The 19889-nt window shown below is 32.4% G+C and overlaps 5 protein-coding genes across 5 annotated transcripts; 3 read left to right on the forward strand and 2 right to left on the reverse strand.

Moving 5' to 3' along the window:
- Nucleotides 1-1228: 1228 nt before the first annotated feature.
- Nucleotides 1229-3154, reverse strand: LOC113516464 (translocon-associated protein subunit beta). The gene is made up of 3 exons (XM_026900882.3): nt 3000-3154; nt 2473-2849; nt 1229-1742 (listed from the first exon to the last, which is right to left on the reverse strand). The coding sequence occupies exons 2-3, from the start codon at nt 2842-2844 to the stop codon at nt 1542-1544; spliced, it is 573 nt and encodes a 190-aa protein (XP_026756683.1). The 5' UTR covers nt 2845-2849; nt 3000-3154; the 3' UTR covers nt 1229-1541.
- A 185-nt stretch (nt 3155-3339) lies between these two features.
- On the forward strand, nt 3340-3901 carry LOC113516459 (protein POLR1D-like). Its single transcript, XM_026900876.3, has 2 exons — nt 3340-3566; nt 3643-3901. The coding sequence occupies exons 1-2, from the start codon at nt 3499-3501 to the stop codon at nt 3899-3901; spliced, it is 327 nt and encodes a 108-aa protein (XP_026756677.1). The 5' UTR covers nt 3340-3498.
- A 1-nt stretch (nt 3902) lies between these two features.
- LOC113516460 (centromere/kinetochore protein zw10 homolog) lies at nt 3903-7856 on the forward strand. Its single transcript, XM_052894259.1, has 5 exons — nt 3903-5412; nt 5831-6037; nt 6940-7069; nt 7293-7434; nt 7582-7856. Exons 1-5 carry the CDS (start codon nt 3903-3905, stop codon nt 7795-7797), a joined length of 2205 nt encoding a protein of 734 aa, XP_052750219.1. The 3' UTR covers nt 7798-7856.
- Nucleotides 7857-8857: 1001 nt separating this feature from the next.
- On the forward strand, nt 8858-13459 carry LOC113516458 (RCC1-like G exchanging factor-like protein). Its single transcript, XM_026900875.3, has 7 exons — nt 8858-9082; nt 9224-9399; nt 10070-10261; nt 11188-11390; nt 11535-11707; nt 12117-12281; nt 13095-13459. Exons 1-7 carry the CDS (start codon nt 8956-8958, stop codon nt 13430-13432), a joined length of 1374 nt encoding a protein of 457 aa, XP_026756676.2. The 5' UTR covers nt 8858-8955; the 3' UTR covers nt 13433-13459.
- A 147-nt stretch (nt 13460-13606) lies between these two features.
- On the reverse strand, nt 13607-15378 carry LOC113516463 (mediator of RNA polymerase II transcription subunit 27). Its single transcript, XM_026900880.3, has one exon. The coding sequence runs from the start codon at nt 15134-15136 to the stop codon at nt 14237-14239; it is 900 nt and encodes a 299-aa protein (XP_026756681.1). The 5' UTR covers nt 15137-15378; the 3' UTR covers nt 13607-14236.
- Nucleotides 15379-19889: the final 4511 nt, after the last annotated feature.

Here is a 19889-nt window from a genome sequence, read left to right on the forward strand (position 1 = left end):
CACATAACTCAAAGAACCGACAATGAAAGGAGAAGAAAGATTCTTGAGTAGCGCTCCGTACGGGCAAACGCAGTGTAGGATGACCCCTCACTGGATGGAGTAACGACCTCAAATGCATTGTTTTTATTGGTGAAAATGTAATAATATCCCCAGTAAGCGTGATAGGTGAGGATGAAGGTCTGCCGAGATTTTCCCGTTTCTTTAAAAAGAGTATATTAAGGTCTATTCAGGGTCGGCAACACGCACTTCTAGTGCTGCAGGCGTCCATAGGGACCATCAGACGGGCTGTATGCTTGTTTGCCATTTTCGTGGTATAAAAATATGTGCAATAACGAATAAAATATCTAAGAAATTGTTCAGATTGATACCTGCTGCTGAATTTCACCATCATTCAATTAGCCATAAAGTTCCATTCCACATATTTGGGCGGTTTTCCACTATACATTTTCAAGGCATTTTCTTACACGCACAACCATTCTTTGGAATCAACATCCAGCAACATATTTTCGAACCGATTCGAAATCATAATTTTTAAGAAAAAAAACTTATTTTAAAATGCTAGCAGCATATCTGCGATTATTCCTGTGTGGCGAGTGCTGAGTGAAGGTAATCACCATTAGGTGAGCCGATTGCTTCTTTGCCTCCTGTGTTATATAAAAAAAATATTCCCAATTTCAGTATTGTGGCCAAAAATAAAAATATCATTATGAGCACATACTTTCTACTGATAGATACGTATATTTAGGTATTTTTCACCTTCGTGTTTACAGACATGCGTACATAACCGTAATCCTAATTGTTTACTGCATCATATACTGTATTTTTGAAAAAAAAAAAATTAAATGGCAGTCTGTGATTGAAAGCTAATATGGATGGTTGTAGAACTTCTGGTAGTAATAGTGGAGGTCAATTTTCAGTGTTGGGAGTCACACATGTACTAATGGTAGCGAAATTAAACACAATAATTGTAATCAAATAACCAGTGACATATACTTCTGGAAGGTTACACCTAGTTCAGCATAATAAAAAAAAAAAAAAAATTTCAAAGAGCATCGTGGTTTATTGGTACTTTTACTTGAAGATCCAAGGTCGTGAATTCGAAACCGATCAACACTAACAACTTTTTTAATGGATAGTAATGGAATGGTAACCTTTATAGCTATAGAATGGCGAGGAGAAAACTATATTTTTGAATAGTGGATGTCTAAGGTGAACAACAAAGTCAATATAAAAAGTAGTCTTTTTTATTGATTGTTCATATAAATTATTAATAACAAAAATGAACATATAACTTATTAATGTGGAAATTACATGGCTAATGTTATGTGTATACAAAATACCAAAAAATATTGAATTAATACAAATACAATTCAAATTCTATGTTACTTATATATCTTATATGTCAGACATATTTTCCATTTTATTTTGCCATGGTTTATATATATTTTTAAAATATATAAAAAAATATATTTTAAGAAATAGAAGCGTACATTTAATACACATAACATTAGCAATGGTCTACTTAACTAATTGAATATTAACTAATGAGTTTTCTTAGGTTTAGATAATTTTTCATATTTGCTTTTGGAGGAGTACCAGAGGAAGAAGGGGATCGCAAGGGATGGCAGTGTCATAACTGCAAATGCACCCCAGTCCAGGATATGAGATGAGAATTTGCGATCGTAGTCTTTGAATGCAACAATAGCTCCCTCTCCTGGAGAACTGCTGATGGAGTACACAACCTGAAAAGGGATAAATGATTCAATTAATTTTACCAAGCATATATATATTTTATTAAGGACTAGCTTTCACCCATGACTTTGTTCATGTAACTGAGATATGTTTTCTGACTGTAAAAGTAGCCTATATCCTAATCCATTCCATACAGTATGTATACCTATGCCAAATTTTAAAATTATTGGTATAGCAATTAAGGTGCTATAGAGTAACAAACTCACTTTTACATTTATAATATTAGGAAGGATTAACATTTAACTAATATTAAAAACTAGTACTAATAAAAAAATATCAGTATTTTAATTATTCAATTTATTTATTTAATTAATATGTATTTTTTGTAAGCTTATCTTAAGCTTGGAGTACTAGGGGTGCAGAAATTCAGTGTGAACCAGATTGATTGACAGATCAAATGAATTAGTAGTGCAACCATCAATACTAATATTATAAAGAGGAAAGATTGATTAGTTGAAATGGATAGAATCAAAAACATTGTTTTAAAATTCTCTCACCTATAGTGATATAGAAAAAAATAAATAGAAGCTATACATTATTTAAAAGTTAGGAATAAGAGATCCCTATGCACATTACAGTAATGTAACCTAAGGTAATAAATATTTGCCTATTAAAAGTTTATGTAAAATTTATTTTTTTATTTATCCATGTGAAGCTGGGGTCGATCACTAGTTAGTATTATTAGTTTAATAATATTGCAATTTTATTTTACAAACTTACCTCAGTGGCATCTTCGGTAGCTTTGTATGTTACTTCAGCGGAGGTAAAGTTAAAGTAACCATATCTGTTAGACCTGACTGTGACTACATGCGAGACATTGGTTTGTGGCGGTATCCTGTCGATCTGCGCGGTTAGCTGCCCACCCACCACTGTGAACACTTCGGGATGGAAGCCGTTGTCTACCAATTTCACATCCACCGCTGGTGCACTGCCGACGTTGTATAGCGTGTACTTCACCAAAATGTCCATATTTTCAACTAAATATTTATTTAGCACTTGTTTTGACACCAACAGCTTCGCCACTGTAGGTTCATCGTCCGCTACTACTGCAGCCACGATGATTAGAATCAGGGATAATAATTTTGCAGCCATTCTGTCTGAAATATTTTATATAAAAATTAGTACACGCAACACCGACATTCGAGTGTAAATTATGCCATAATTTGAATGAAATCAAGAAAATTAATAAATGATATACAATAGAAATGAGAGCTAATTTAATATCGTGTATTTAAAAATAAAAGAACCTTTTAGTTTTAGTATTATAAAAGTTTTTAAAGACGAGAAAGGAAAAATAGTAACTAAGTATTTGATCTCGTCAATGACGGATCTTTTTACGTGGCTGACATTTCACTCCACGCGTTCAAAAAATTGCCACAATTCGAAATACAAAATGTTAACGATGCGTTTCTTACAAATATTTCTTGAAAGATGGTTTTCAAAAGTCACTTACTACCGTAATTTTATAAAATACAGAAATGAATTTGAAAGTAAATTAATTATTAAATGTAAAAATTAAACAATATAATATAAAGAAAAAGACTGTTATGGAAAAGAAACTCATTATTTTTAATACTTGTCAGAACGCAGTTGTTTGGTTGTCAAACGTACATGTTTGTTTTCGTGTTCGTGGGCTGGATTTGATTTGCGAAAATGTATTTCTATTTAGATTCTTGATTATTTATTGAATTTTATAAGTAGTTGTCTATCGAAGTAACATTAGTGAATAAAGTATTACATTAAACTATGACAGAGAAAGAAGATGACACCAAAAAACCTGATACAGAAACATTAGACGACGAAGCTCTAGAGAAGTACGGTATTTTATTTTGAAATTGACTGTTACTTTCTATTTATTTTACTAATTAACGGGGAAAAACGAACTTTCAGACTAGCCGTCGAGGAGCTAATGCGGGAAGCAGTGCAAGGAGCTGCCAGAGCTGAAATAGTTGGCCCCTCCGGTTGGGTTAAAGTGCCACAACAAAAAACGAATAAACGATTCCTCGTTAATACGCTCAGGCATGCTGTAAATTCTAACAAGTACCATAGTTCAAGAAACAGCCGCAAGCAACCCTATAACAGATCACCTAAACGTGACAGGTACCCTGAGCCTTCTATAAAAAAAGACAGACCAAAAAATAGATATTAAAATGGCAGACTATAATGTTGATGATGTTATAAAAAATATTTTTGACAGCAATGATTCAAATAACTGGAAGCCTACTGATAAGATTCCATTAGTAATTAAAGAAATAGAACATTTAAAGAATGATATGAGATCTTTTTTGAGTTCTAGTGATTATGATATAGCATCAATATTGGATGAGGGAAAAGAGCTGTGCGCAGAGAGCAAAACATTAGTGGATGAAATGGAATTGTGTAGACAAGAGATTGAGCAGGAAACAATGGCTGAGATATTACAATCTATAGAGAACCATGACCAACTTGCCAAAGAATTGCAAAGTGTGAATTTTGCCATAGATATAATTTATGATGTAGTGCAATGTGGAAAGTATGTTAAAGAGTTTGATGATGGGCGTGAGGCACAGAGTTTCACACGGGCCGTGGAGGCTGTGTATGACTTGGTGCAGTATGTTGAAATGCCTGCAGAAGGATTTAAACATTTAGATTTGTACGCAAACACTAAACATACAGCTCAATTAATATTGGATAGTTTGCTGCATGATTTATATGGAGAATGGGACCGATTAGTAAGTTATATAGTTAAGCCAGGCATAAAGAAAACTGTAGTCATTATAACACTAAACTTAGATGATTCTATGATTGTTATTGATGTATTAAATGCACTAGATAGAAGCAAAAAGTTGAAGGAAAAGGTATCAGAATTTTCACAGTTCCTATTAAAGGATGTCCTTATACCTATTATTCATAATGATTGTACAGTTTTTGCTGAAACAGAGGAGTTGATGACTGTCACAATAAACTATAAGCAGGATTTTAAACCGGAATATGATGCAGTTATAGCAAACCTTCGGTTATTATTCCATTATCTCAGTAACAAATTGAATGTGAAGTTCAATAGAGAATGCTCAATAATGAGAATGCTGGGCAAAGAAATATGTCAACCGTTCAGTGATGTCATAGTGAAGGATTGTCTAATAGACACAATACCTAATAATATTAATGAACTTCAAAGTTATGGTAAAATAACTGTTGAAATTGAAGATTTTCAGCGTTTTCTTACAGTAGTCAAGTTCTTTCCCGATGACAAGTTCTCTATACTTCATTATGTAAATAACATTGATGTATTGTTTGCTAGTAAGTCCTGCCAGTACTTTTTGGAAACTGCTCGGACTATAATGTTTAAGGATTTGAGTGTTACTATGTCTATTGGTGTAGAGAGCATACCAGAATCAGATGAAGGGCCAAGTGACACTTTTGATGACAATGTGGAGGGGGCTCTGAAAATCCTTGATGAAACCATTCCAGTGAGTCTATTCTATTTCCCAAGATGCATGATATCAAAGACAGCTCAGGAATTGTTAGATTTGGTGTATATGATGATGGAGCAAGCTGTTCAATGTTCAGATGTAGTATGTAAGAAGCTCTATAATACAACAAGACTCGTTTTTGAATTGTATGATGCTGTGGTCCCTTATCACCATGAAAATTATTTACAAACGATTCCACAGTATGTTGGTATGTATTAATTACTTAACTCACATAGTTGTAGTTTTATTTACATACATACATATCTGTCACGCCTGTCTCCCATTAGGGTAGGCAGAAACAATGGAATTTTATTTTGCTTTTCTAAACATGTTTGTATGCTTTAAAAGCAATAAAGCTTATTTGATTATTATTCTATTGTGGGTAAATTGAGTAATGAGATTGGTAACATAGTAATTAGTATAGCAATATTAAAAACACAAAATTTTGTAAAAAAGTTAGGTTAACATGTTATTTTTACTATTAGACTTTTATAAGTTTCAATTTCTTATAAACAAACAAATGACTCTACATTTGTTATATATATATATATATATATATATATATATATATATATATATATATATATATATAATTTTTTATAAAAAAAATCTTGTTTTTGTTCCAGCTCTATTCCACAACAATTGCATGTACCTAGCACATAATTTGCAAACATTTGGGGACAAGTGGTTGATTCTGATGGAAGGCCGCGAGCTTGACTACCCTATCAGCTTTGTTGACTTGGTTCATAAGCTCAGGGACCTCGGTTACAAGCACCTAACCATGCACATGCAACAACAACGCAAACAGATATTAGACAACATTCGTTCTTCAGGTGTGTGTATAACAAGTAAATTATCCTACTGTCAATATAAAGTCTATTGTATTATCAATGTCACAGTTTTACTTCTTTCTGTGATGAGAATGTGAAACAGCATTTTTTTTATGCAACTTAGAATGGCAAACAAGCTGACAGCTCACCTGATGGAAAGTGGTAACCATTGCCTATAGACATGAGCAGTATCATGGACATAACAGAGTATACTATTTCGCCTATGATAACTTCAATGCATTGCCATTCCTGATGGCTCAGGTGTTATTCCTCTGTACTCTGTAAATTCATTGCCATATCCCACCCTTCAAACTGAAACACAGCCATGCAAACACAGCATGCCCTGCTTCATACATTATTGTGTAACAATGCTACCTCTAAACAAAATACGCAATGCAGAGGCGTATTATAGACAACAAGGTGAAATCGCAATTGTTAGCAACCTTTGAAGGAAGTGTTCTATCATTGAAACTGAACATCAAAGAAATATGGGTAAAAAAGTAACAAAGCTACCTTCCATATTAACATGCTGCATCTAGCTGTTTAGTATAGAAATATTTTGTTTATGAAATTTGTTTCCTAATATATTCCCTAGCGCTATATATGTATATTCTTAGTTTAACTTTTCATAAAGAGGGTTTTGCTGGTAATTACCTTGATAAGAGGTTTGACAACCGCAGTTAGGCTTTGCTTTAAGAATGCTGCTGCACATCTCTCGGCCTTAAAGTTCCCTTAGTTGCCTCTTACGACATCCATGGGAAATAAGCAATGGCCCATTCTATGCCGGGACCACATTGCAATTAATATATTTATGTATAACTAATGACTACTTTTTCATCCTGTTTATTCTGTAATATCTGTAGTGTTGATTGTTCATCTATAAATCAAATATAAATCATTTTCAGATCTAAACTGCATTGTTGTGAAAGATGTGCTCAGTGAGAATGCAGAGGCAGCTATAAGACAGTGTTTGAGACAATTGCATCTGTTGAAAAATGTGTGGATTGGAGTGTTTCCTAACAATGTTTTTACAAGGTATTTTTTTTTTTATATTTTTTTAAATTTGTATTAACTAAATGTAAAGTAGGTAGACAAAGTGCAAACGCCATAAATTTCATCTACATATTTTAATACTCAAAAGGACATGTAATTTAAAACTAAATATATATTATAAAATTTTTAATGTGGCTATAGCAGCAGTTAATCTGATTATTTATTATAAAAAAAAGTTTAGAACTAATATTTTTTTATTTTATAGACTTATGGCAACATTGGTTAACATGTTTGTTGATGAGCTGATACATCGCGTGTGCACAGTTGAAGACATTTCTATGGAGATGGCAACACAGCTTACTGAAATTTACACGCTCGTTGTACAGAAAGCACCGCAACTGTTCCAGGTACCAAATATTATTGTTACTATTGTATTTCTAAATGTAGGTATGAATTTTATTGATTTTAATTGACAGAATTATAAAATAATATTTACTTTTATATATTGTATCCTTTTATTTCAATACTAAATATATATTAATTTTCAATTGCAGAATCCCTCAGATGTCGAAAAATATGTGAAGTCATGGATTAAATTGCAAGAATTGATATTTGTTCTTGGCGGGTCACTCAAAGACATAGAGAATCACTGGAAAGATGGCACAGGACCTCTTGCTATACATTTCAGAACAGAAGAGCTAAGAAACCTTATAAAAGCGCTATTCCAGAATACACAGTTTCGAGCAAACTTGCTGATAAAAATAAAATAATTCGAGTTTTAAATAGTCGTTCGCTGTTCTTATTATAATAATAATTGTGTTCAATGGTTCTTGAGTTTTATTATTTAAATCCTTTGTTATGTACGTGATTAAATTTAGCAAGATTAAGAGACATACCAGAGGAACATTTTGTATAAAAGTCGTCTGCATGGGTACTAACATCTCATTCGTGTTTCTGCCGTTAAATACTTGTGTTTGCATATCTATGTTCGGTTTTAAGGGTGGGTATATCTTAATGAAATTTCATGCCCACGCTTCAAATAGCAACTTGTGAAGGGTACCATAGGTGACACGGCATACTCTATTGTCCATGGCGCTGTTCATGTTTATAGATGATGGTTACCACTTTTCATCACTTGGGCCATCAATTTGTTATTCTAAGTCGCATAAAAAGCTGACAAAAAAGGCATATCTTGGTTTAATATATAGTCTTGGTATAATGTACTACATACTAAGGTTTAATTGGTATTTTATTACTACGAAAAATAAGATTAAATAATAATTATTGTCAATTTGTAACATAATTATGAACATAATAGAACATAAGTAAATAACAGTGGGTCTACCATGAAATGAAAATCCGAAATTTCGGACTCAATTTCGTGTTTTTGTTTATACCAAAATTGGATCAATAAATGGAGTTTAACATTTCGTTCGTCATACATCCTATCATAAAAGTTAAAAGGAACAATATTTTAACATTTTCAATATTTCCAAACGGCATGTATTATGTAATTTTAACATCAAATTTCTGTTTCGTTTGACTCCGAAATTTCGGAAAACATTTCATGGTAGACCCTCAGTATATATATAATAATATGTCATTGACGTAGTATAATGTTAATCTAAAATAATGTTTTTAGAAAATACTAGAATGAACACCTAGTTAGTAACAGAAGATAGTATCGATTTTTGTATGCTTATATACTAAACCTGGACCCTTCTTTATAACAGGGAGTATTTATGAAAGAGTACATAAATTTGGATCGATATCGTCGATTCCATAAATGGATAAAAAAAAAATTAAATGTCAGTCATTTTTCTATCAATCAGTCATAAAGATTGTCAATGTCAATAATCGACGATAACCTCGAAATTTCAAAAGTTTAAGTTATAAAAAATGCTAAAATATTTTTTCTACAAATTAAAATGAATTCTATTATAAAAGTTCTATGCCAAAGAAATATCAAATTAAGTAGTATTACAAGAATAAATCGCCGCTATGCTACTACCAAGAAGAAAATGCACGATCCAAGTGAAGAAGAGCAGTTGCCAAGTAAATAATTATCTTCATTGTTTCATTAAAAATGGTTTTAATTACATAAATTAGCCATCTAGTATGATTATTGTCTATTATTATTTAAAATAATTCTATGTTAATTTACAAATTAGTTTTATAACCTTTTTCTTAATTTAGTATTCCAGTATCCACTGAGCAAAAGTTCAGACCGGCGCGTATATGTGTGGGGACTGGCGGAAACCGGTGCACTCGGTGTACATTTACCAAGGGGTAAACGAGGCAAGAAAGCTTACAAAAATGACTTCTCGTTGGCATGGCACCCTATGAGATCCAGTATTGCAGAAAGATTTGATGTATGATTTTCTAAACTTTCTTTTATTAAATAGTATATTATTTGTTCAAATCATAGCAAATGATTTGAACAAAAACATTGACAATGGAGTTAGAGGCATATTCTTAACATTCATACTGTATAAGTCATTAAAATCATGCTCAATTTAGGTATTTGCTTGTTTTATGTATTATAAGCAGTGAAATGTAAATATTTATTAAATAAGTATTTATTAACACAATCAATAAAGGCATTTATTTTATGAGGCACAAACTCATAAGAAGGGAAGGCAACTTAAGCTTTGTCTTTGGGATGGTGCTTGTACATCTGTCGGTCTCCCAATGATGTAACACTGTTAATACTATTTAATATTATATTGTCATTCAGTAGTAATTAATTAATAGTAACAATACTGTTATAGTTAAATGTTGATTTCAAAATCTACTTTATTATTTTTAATACCACAGCTTTGCATTGTAAGACTAGTAAAAATTTATCTATAATTCCATAGCTTCTTTTATTCGACATTATAACGTCAAACTACTAATACCAAAATCCTTAGTATTCCTTTTTAATATTCTATCTCATTTCCTGTTTGTTAATGGCATAATGGGCAATACTAGTCCTTTGCCAATATTAAAAAAATAACCAGAAAAAAAACTAAATAGATACATTATATTATTTGATTGCAGGTGACTCAAGTAGCTTGTGGGTATGGTTTCACAGTGATAGCAATCAAGACAAATGAGCAGCACAAGGTGTTTGGTACAGGGATCAACACAGACTCACAGATAGGATACCATGCACCCCGCATTGGTCACCCATTAGAGCTGTTACTTAGTCCAGCACCTATTTATATTCCATACAAATCATTGGAGACTAAGGTGTAATTCTATTGAATTTTAATATCATTATTTAATAAATAGCTACATCTTAAAAATCTTGCTAAAACTATGATGTGATTTAAGCTGTATTATCAACTCACTATATGAGACATATACTATATGACGCACTGTTTACTATCTATAGGGAATTCATTCTAACAGGGTTCAAAGAAATTTACTACTGTGAACACTTAGGCTGTGGAATGAGATCTCTACCGAGGTTTACACTAGGAAATACAGTATGGGTTTCTTTAAAAAGGGTATATGAAAGTTTCTTCAGGGTTGGCGATGCGTACATGACACCCGTAGGTGTCCATAGGTCACAGTGACTGTATCATCAGACATGCTGTATGCTTGTTTGCCATCTTGTGGTATAAAAGAAAAATGAGACACAAGGTACACAAAAAGTGGTCAGATGTAATTAAAAGTGTTTTGGGTGCATTGTGGCTCAGGTCAGCAATGGATAGGAAAAAATCGAAAATACTGGAGGAGCCCTTTGTGTCTAGAGGACAAGACTAACTACTGTTGTGCAACATAGCTATTGAACATCTATACTAATATAAAGAGGAAAGATTTGATTGTAATAGATAAACTTAGAAACTACTCAACTAATTTTAAAAATTCTTTCATCTATAGAAAACTATATTATCAGTAACGGTTATATATTATGTTCCAACATGCTATTTACCTGTGCGAAGTCAGGCTAGATCGTTAGAGTAGAATATATTTTCTTTATTTTTAATAATAAAAAAATGTAGAGAATTACATTATTAAATTACCTCATTTAATAATGTAATGCTCTACATTTTTTTATTATTAAAAATTAAAAAAAAATTATAATATAGCACTATGCATGTCTCTGTATTAATTTTGTTAATATTGAATTTACATTTTTTTTAAATAAAATAATTTATAATAATTTGTAGATTGTTGGTTTAAGTGCAGGCCGTGCACATACAGCAATATTGACGGACAATGAAGGTGTTTATACATTAGGTAATAATGCATATGGACAGTGTGGTAGGAAGATTAATCCCAATGAGGAATACAGGGGTAGCATGGCGTCCCATAATATAAGGAGACTGGGAAAAGAAAATATCACCGGTATATGCTGTGGACAAGACCATACGTAAGTGTAGTGAGAAAAAAACTTTTAATTAGTAACTTGTAAGGTTTCTTTTACAATATGAACTAATAAAGTCGGCATAGAAATTCTTGACTATGACGTCATGAATTGGAGTTGTTTTATGATATATATCTTTTATATTTTTAGCCTATTTATAACAGAATCTGGGAAAGTGTATGCATGTGGTTGGGGTGCTGATGGGCAGACAGGTATTGGCACATATGAAAACCAGGGTATACCTGCACCAGTAAAAGGGGACATAACAAGTGAAAAGATCGTGAAAGTCGCGTCCACTGTCGACTGTGTATTAGCTTTGAATGGTAGGTATTTTAAATATTTTTAACCAACTTCAAAAAGAACTTTTTATTTTTCGTACCTCATAACTTCTTTAATTCTAAACCGCTTTGGAAAATTCTATTTTTACCTTTTTACAATTTTGCGTGATAAATAGTTATGAGTGATTCCTTTAGAACTCCTGTATTTATCTTCTCTTATAATTTCTGTTTCTTTTTAATGTGTAAACATCCATTTTATAATTTTTTAAATAATACGTCAAAATTCATTTTATGCGTAAGTATCTAGAACACTGGTAAAAAAAATGAGTCAGCTAATTTAACAACTATATGGCTGACAAAAATTTGACTAGTTTTTGAGGCTTAATGTTCTATGTATATAATGTAACGTGAAATATTATTGATTAATTATGTTTTATATATTTTATATTTGTAGATAAAGGTGAACTATTTGGTTGGGGGAACTCTGAATATGGCCAAGTGCCAATGAATACAAAACAGCAACAAGTCAATATGTCATATGCCCTAGTCAATTTTACTAAAGGATTGGGAAAGATTATGGACATAGCAGCTGGGGGATCCTTTTGTTTGATAGTTAATGGTTTGTATTAATCTATTTTTTTTTTAATTTATATCTCCCCACTTAAGGAGAGGAGATTGTAAACTAACCTGGACCCCAGGGAGAGAAACCGGCATACAATGCGGGCAGTATATAAGAGCACCGGTTTCTGCATCTTTCCCGGGAGTGAGTCGCCTCTTTTTATTATTATTATTATAATAATCAGTATATATTTAAATTTTTCTATATGTCTCCTAGATATGTATATGAGTGTTGACATAGAAAATCTATCCCCTATAAATCATGCAAACAAAGCAGTGGTAAACAGTTTATTATAATTTATATTTTAGAAAACAATGTGTACAAATATTGAAATGTATATTTTTATACTTAATTTTTAGTGTCGTATAGAGAAATACACAAATAATATTAAAAAATAAATAATTATATAATATAAAAAATTAGAAAAATCTCGTCATATATTTAAAACATATAGGTACTTACACAGTTTGAATGTATATATGATTTCTCACCAAATTAACCCTTCTTTGCATGATTTTTTTATTGGTAAAATCAACGTCATATAATCAGTGATATAATTCATGTTTAAAATTAAAGAAAAAAATGGTTAAAATAATAAATTTGACAGCTATGTTTTTTTTTTCTACAATGGACCTTAAAAAATTATCCAGACACAATCAACTTAAAGTGAACTTGATCTTATATATAAGTTTTAGGCATTCAATGTTATGATGGAAATTTCTGCCAGTATACAAGGAAGGGTTAAGTTTTGATATTTTATAACAATTCTTTGTAACTAAACTAAATGAACTTACAATTAATGAAATTTTTCAGAAAACGGTGACGTTTTTGTATGGGGTTTTGGCTTACTAGGTCTAGGACCTAATGTTCAGCACACAGCCAGCCCAAAACAAATTCCACCAGCTCTATTTGGGCGGAATGAATTCAACCCTGAATGTGTTGTTGAAAGTGTCGCATGTGGGATTGGTCATTTAGCTGCGATAACAAATACCGGAGATCTATACACTTGGGGGAGGAATAGACATGGATGCCTCGGCCTTGGACATGCAAAAGATCAACATTTTCCCCTGAGGGTATCAATAGGAGCTCACGTCTTGAATGTGACATGCAGTGTTGATCATACTATAGCTATGTGTAAACCATTTACTTGAGATTATAATCAGTGCTATTTGTATATAATTATTTGTTAAGACTGGAGTTACATACATATGTACAAAATTTAGAAGAAAAGTTGTTCTGAATAGATTTTTGCTTTTTTTTAAGTTGTATATTTTATAATGTGATAGTTAATTATATTCAGGTAGATATATTGTTAAATAAAGACATAAATTTTATATAAATTTATTTTAATTGGTATAAATTACTATGTTACTGTCTTGTTAGGTATTAACACAACTTTACAACTAATACAACAACTTTAAAGAGCATACTAGAAGAAAAAAATAGGGCAAAAGAGGAAGGGAAAGACCCAGAAATATATATATGGGACCAATACAGGAAACAGTAGTATTTTTTTTATGCAACTTAGAATGGCAAACAGGCTGACAGTCCACCTGATGGAAAGTAGTAACTGTCACCTATAGATATGAGCAGTACCATGGATATAACAGAGTATACTGTTTCGTCCATGATACCCTCATATGTTACCATTTTTGAAGACTCACATGTAACTCCTCTGCACCCTGTAAATTCACAGGTGTCACGTTGTATAGAGAGGCCAAAGATATGGCCTGGAACAGAGCTGGCTGGAAAAGAAATCAAGATTTAGCTGCACCAATAAGAGGAAACTCTTAAATAAGAAAAATGTTTAAACTAATTAGAAAAAATATATAGAATATTAATTCATAATGGAAATATACTGTTAAAAATAATAATATCTTTGTATATGTTAACTTTATTGAAGGAGATAGTGTCATTGTGAATATATGGCACTTGCCCATTCAATACCACATTGACTATTGCTTGCACTCGTCATGAAATGGTTCTAATGTACGGAAATCCCTCCAGGCGGGAGGCAACAATGATGTGTGGTGTAGGTGGCACCCACATTTCTTGCAAGGTTCACTAAATAGGTTCACATAACTGTGTAGCCATGTCATGAATGATCGGACAGCCAGCTCGGGGAGTGTTGGTGAATAAAAGTGTAACATTGCTGCATGGGCATTCTCTGTGACTTTCCTGAACACATGGTGCCTTGACTCTGTCCACAGCTCCAGTGTCTCATTGTAACCTCTCACCATAACCCACTCCATCAATAATCCCTTGAAAGCGACCACAGCCTTCAGTACATGGCTCAAATTTATCTGTACAACAGCATTGCTAGCATACGGACGGGAAATTGTGATTTTCATGTCATTGTATGATCTATCAATGTTGTTGATAACATTGTCCACTTGCAGCGGCGATACATTGTGAGTACTCTGTAACTTGCCGCGTCTTTTCGTACTTCCAGAGTTGATATATGACCGCTTTAAAGAATTCTGACTCAGTAACGAGTGGGCGAAGGAACTGTACTCGTGTATTTTGTCAGTCCATTTGTAACTGTTTACTAATTGAGTATATAATCCCTGCCGCTCTTGAGTAGTTTCTTGGCTTAGATAAGTCGTGTTTCCCAAGTTGAATGGCGCTGTAGGTATCGGGAGGCCGGTGACAGTTTGTTCCAAATCACGTAGATTGATATTAACATTAGTAAGGAGCTCCTGGAGCTCAAGAAGAAACTTTTCCTTGCCGTCTTCTCCGTGGTCAGCGCGGAGGCCATTTGCTAACGTTTCGAAAACATGGCTGACGCTTAAGCGAAGGGTCCTGAGAGAAGTAAGCGCAGAATTCAGTTGATCTACGTTTATTGTTTGATTCATTTTGAATAATCACCTTTTTTTATGTTGTTGCTGTAGGTTATAAAACACAATGCCCATTTGTAAATTAAACAAATTCTAACTTAGCAATAAATTTCTACAAAGACGAAACAAAATTTGAGATAGAGATTTGTTTTTCTCGACAAGCTTGCATTAGAGTTGCAGTTTGCAGATAAACAAGCAGCAAAGAATATAATAACTGCAGTTTTTGCAGTACTGAAGTTTATGTTAGTGTTGCCAACTTTAATTCTATTGTTCCTTGATTCTAATAATATTTATCCCAGAGTAAAGACGTTTCAAAAGTTGGATAAAATAATTTTTGTTAGGTAATTTCGAAGTACCGTAAATATTATGTAAATATTATGTATTTATTATCTATTCAGAGATTAATTAAATCTCCATTTTGAGATAACTTTTTTATCCGTTAATGCGTTATTGCTGAGTGGCGGTCACGTTGGTAATAACAAATGTAAAGTTTGTTTACTATTGTATTTGTTGTTTGCAATGTTTTCTTTCTTTCTTTCTTATTGTAACAAGATTTCTTATTTTTCATAAAAAAAATATATTTAACAAAAATGCAGTATACTATACATAATACAATAGAAGATTAATATAAACTTTAAATTGATATTTTATATCGTTTAAGACTAAATATAAAATTTTGTAATACTTCGTTTATGTACTTGAATTTGGGTATATTTAAATATTTAATTTTAATTATAGGTGCAACAATGTTATCAATTTAATTCAATAAACGATTAAATTATTTTTTTTTGTTACGTTTTTTGTATAGACCATAATTTAAATATTTACTAAAATGAAGGGAAATTTTTGAAAGCAACATTGAGTTTATGTATACATATGTATTCAATTAACAATTGATACTGACAGTGACAAATAGATTTTTTTTTTTTTTCTTTTTTGTGGCGTTCACCCCGATATTAGGGTATTTTGCCAAGTACAAAACGGGGAAACGATAATAGTAATAAAAATATCTAACACAAACGAATTTAGAAAGGATAAGGATTAGGTCTAGGATATTTATAGGATATGAAGGATATACTTGTACATATGAGAATATACTTATAAATATATAGGAAAAGCAATTGATGCAACTATAAATGTATTCATGTAATATAACTAAATCTTAATATTGTTATCATATATATATGAAGATAGTATTTTATAGATAATAGGATCATTGGAAGAAAGTAGAGTAAGAATAGAAGTTGGGAATGGAACACGGATGGATCGGAGATGATTAAAAAGGGAGGTGTGGTCAAATTTAGAACATGAGAAGAATATATGATTCAAGTCTGCCACTTCAGCACCGCAATTACACGACGAACTTTGTACAATACCAAGCTTGTATAAATGAGAAGGTGTGCATACGTGACCTAGACGCATACGAGTTATAATAGTTGTTGCGGACTTTCCAAGCTTTAATTTACAAAACCATGGTTTGAAAGGAATATCGGGTTGTATAAGGCGATAAAATCTTCCTTTTATTGTACTTGTTTTTTCCCAATATTCCTTCCAGGCATACCTTAAATATATTTTTGGGAGACAAGCTAGGTCACTACAGTAATTATGATACGGATACATATCACCACAAGTTACAGCCTCTCTTGCAATAAGGTCAGCTTTGTCATTGCCGCTAATACCACTGTGTCCTGGTAACCAGGCAAAAGAAACGGAATACCCTCTCAACATGCAAAGATAAAGACTTTGTCTTATGTCACAAATAATGGGATAAACTGGTTTTGATTTAAACGGATATTTGGCTAGAGCTTGCAAAGAGCTCATAGAGTCAGTGAAAACTATTGCCTTATGTAATTTCATTAAAAGTATATATTCTACAGCTTTTAAAATACCATAACATTCCCCGGTAAAAACTGAAGACTCCGGTGGAAGTTTAATTTTTTGAACGATATTAAATTGTGAATGAAACACACCCACACCTACACAACCGCTATTGTCTGGTTTTGATGCATCAGTAAAGATGTAGTGCCATTCATTCCATTCAATGTCAGTTATAAACATAAATTTGGCATTCAATTCTGAATCATTTTTTAATAACCCAAAATCATATTTAATATTAGGAGATAAAACTAAAGATTGATATGAGCATTTATAAATGGGAAAACAGGACGATGTAAAAGTGGGAGATTCTATGGATTTATATTTTTCATAACTTTGTATTAAACATGGAGGTTTTTTATGTTTCCAATAAGATGAAGACGAAATAAAGATATGTAGTTGAGATAACTTTTGAATAAGCGGATGATCAGATAATTGTAAACAACGAAAAAAGAAGCGATCAGATAGATATTGTCTTCTTAAAACCAAAGGTGGATCACCGACTTCGAGCTGTAAAGCATTGATTGGACTTGATTTCATTGCTCCAGAGATAATCCTCAAGGCCTTTGATTGAATTAAATCCAATTTCTTAAAAGCAAATGAACTTCCTGGAGCTAACAAAAAAGTTCCATAATCAATGACACTCCTTATAAGACCATTATAAGCAAGTTTTAGTGAAACGGGATGTGCTCCCCACCAAACTCCAGCAAGGCACCTAAGAATGTTGAGGTTACGCTCACATTTCGTAGAAATATAATTACAGTGGGACAGACCTGTTAATTTATTATCTAGCACAATACCTAAAAATTTAATTTCAGTCTTTATAGGAATGTATGAGTTATCATAAAGCACCTTAATTTGTTGCGGTGATCTCATTCTTGAAAACAAAACTACACTACTCTTGGTTACAGAAAGATTAAGACCATTTGCATCTAACCACGTTTTTAACAAATCTAATGAATCAGATAATTTGGCAGAAGCAGATTCTATGGACTTCGCAATAAAATATAATAAAAGATCATCAGCATATTGTAAAATTTTGACGGATTTATCAAGGAATAATTCTAGATCGTATGTGTATATGTTAAATAAGATTGGACTGAGAACAGATCCTTGTGGAAGGCCTTTCCATACTGTTCTAGATAATTTGGTATCTTCATCTAAATTCATATATATTGTTCTTTCTGATAAAATATTAATAATGAAATTAGAAAGCATTACCGGTACATTTAGAGCTTGTAATTTAGTTTTTAAAATAGAAATTATTACATTATCATAGGCAGAATTTATATCTAAAAAGGCTGAGAGGATTGACAAATTTTGTGAGAAAGCTATATGAATATCTGAAATAAGAATGCTCACATTATCTAAGGTGCTCTTACCTTTCCTAAAACCAAACTGGTTCGGGGATAGTAAGTTATTACTTTCTAAAAACCATTCTAGACGGTTTTTCACTAAATGTTCAGCTAGCTTTAGTAAGACAGAGGAAAGTGCAACAGGACGGTATGAAGATGGTTCAGAAGGTGGTTTATGAGGCTTTAGAAATGGTATAATAATCTGAGACTTCCATGAAGTAGGTATATTTCCCGAAATAATTATGGAATTAATTATATTTAAAAAGTAAATTAATGTCGCATCGCTAGCATTTTTAAAAAAGGAATACGGTATACCGTCTTCTCCCGGTGCAGAGTCTTTAATAGAAGCTAGAACACCTTTAAGTTCTACTAGAGTAAAAGGAGAGTCAAGTTCGAATAATTCGTCAGAGACGGATAGAGAAATATTGTAAAGGCATTCCGGCACATAACTAGGAGCAAGGCGATCTAAAAATTTATTCGCTAAAGTTAAATCGAGTGCAGAACGTGATGTATGATCACTAAAGGCAGATCTGAATCTTTTAATATTATTCCAAACGACTGATGAATTAACTTCTGGACAGATAGAAGAACAAAATCTTCTCCAGCCTTCTAATTTCTTTTTTTTCAGTAGTTTTCGAGTAGAACGTGAAACTGCGGTGTAAATTTCAAAATTTTCTGGTGTCATGTAATTATTATAATTTTTTTCAGCCTCTTTACGATTTTTAATTGCTTCCGTACAATCTTTGTCCCACCAAGGTGGCGAGGGAATTTTCCCTGAAGCACTATTTTTAACAGGAAATAATAAATCAGCAACCTCCTTCATATTTATCATCAAGTCATTACAACATTGATGTTCATTTCCATGGTAAACAATAGGTAACTCCGATATTTTATTATCTAAATATTGTTTGTAAATATTCCAGTCTACATTTGATAAATTATATTTAAGCCGAGGACCACTCTTTCGACTTGAGGGAATGGAAATTGGAAAAGAAAGAATGAGGGGAAAGTGATCGCTTCCGAAAGTAGAGGAATGAGGATACCACGACAGTGAAGAAGCTAAATCAGAAGAACATATTGAAATGTCAGGAGCACTAAACCCTTCATTCGGTGCAGTTCTACGTGTTGGTACATCTGAGTTAATAATACATAAGTTGTAAGTGTCAATTATCGTCAGGAGTTTTCCACCATAAAAATTAGAAGTAGAACTGCCCCACGATTGGTGTTGAGCATTAAAATCGCCCATTACGAGAAAAGGTTTAGGTAAAATTGAAAATAATTGTTCTAGTTGTGAATATATTTGGCATGTAGGATCAGGAATATATAAAGTAACAAAACAGATACCATTTATAATTATAGCAGCTGCATTAATGCCGCTATATACAGGAAGCGAAAAAGAAGAAAAAGGAAGGGAGTTTTTGACCAATATGGCAACACCGCCATATCCGTCAGCTCTATCATCACGGAGACTTGTAAAGCCTGAAATCCTAAAAGGATATCCTGGCTTTAACCAAGTCTCTTGGAGAGCTATTATAAAAGGA

The sequence above is a fragment of the Galleria mellonella genome, unplaced genomic scaffold, assembly GCF_026898425.1.
Source record: "Galleria mellonella isolate WM207_F2 unplaced genomic scaffold, CSIRO_AGI_GalMel_v1 utg200, whole genome shotgun sequence".
NCBI lineage: Eukaryota > Metazoa > Arthropoda > Insecta > Lepidoptera > Pyralidae > Galleria > Galleria mellonella.

Coding starts and splice junctions, on each gene's coding strand:
- LOC113516459 (XM_026900876.3), top strand. CDS start 3,499: ATGACAGAGAAAGAAGATGACACCAAAAAACCTGATACAGAAACATTA. Junction 3,567..3,642: donor GACGACGAAGCTCTAGAGAA/GTACGGTATTTT, acceptor ACGAACTTTCAG/ACTAGCCGTCGAGGAGCTAA.
- LOC113516458 (XM_026900875.3), top strand. CDS start 8,956: ATGAATTCTATTATAAAAGTTCTATGCCAAAGAAATATCAAATTAAGT. Junction 11,708..12,116: donor CTGTGTATTAGCTTTGAATG/GTAGGTATTTTA, acceptor TTATATTTGTAG/ATAAAGGTGAACTATTTGGT. Junction 12,282..13,094: donor CTTTTGTTTGATAGTTAATG/GTTTGTATTAAT, acceptor GAAATTTTTCAG/AAAACGGTGACGTTTTTGTA.
- LOC113516460 (XM_052894259.1), top strand. CDS start 3,903: ATGGCAGACTATAATGTTGATGATGTTATAAAAAATATTTTTGACAGC. Junction 5,413..5,830: donor AACGATTCCACAGTATGTTG/GTATGTATTAAT, acceptor TTTTTGTTCCAG/CTCTATTCCACAACAATTGC. Junction 7,070..7,292: donor CCTAACAATGTTTTTACAAG/GTATTTTTTTTT, acceptor TTTATTTTATAG/ACTTATGGCAACATTGGTTA.
- LOC113516463 (XM_026900880.3), bottom strand. CDS start 15,136: ATGAATCAAACAATAAACGTAGATCAACTGAATTCTGCGCTTACTTCT.
- LOC113516464 (XM_026900882.3), bottom strand. CDS start 2,844: ATGGCTGCAAAATTATTATCCCTGATTCTAATCATCGTGGCTGCAGTA. Junction 1,743..2,472: donor CTACCGAAGATGCCACTGAG/GTAAGTTTGTAA, acceptor ATCCCTTTTCAG/GTTGTGTACTCCATCAGCAG.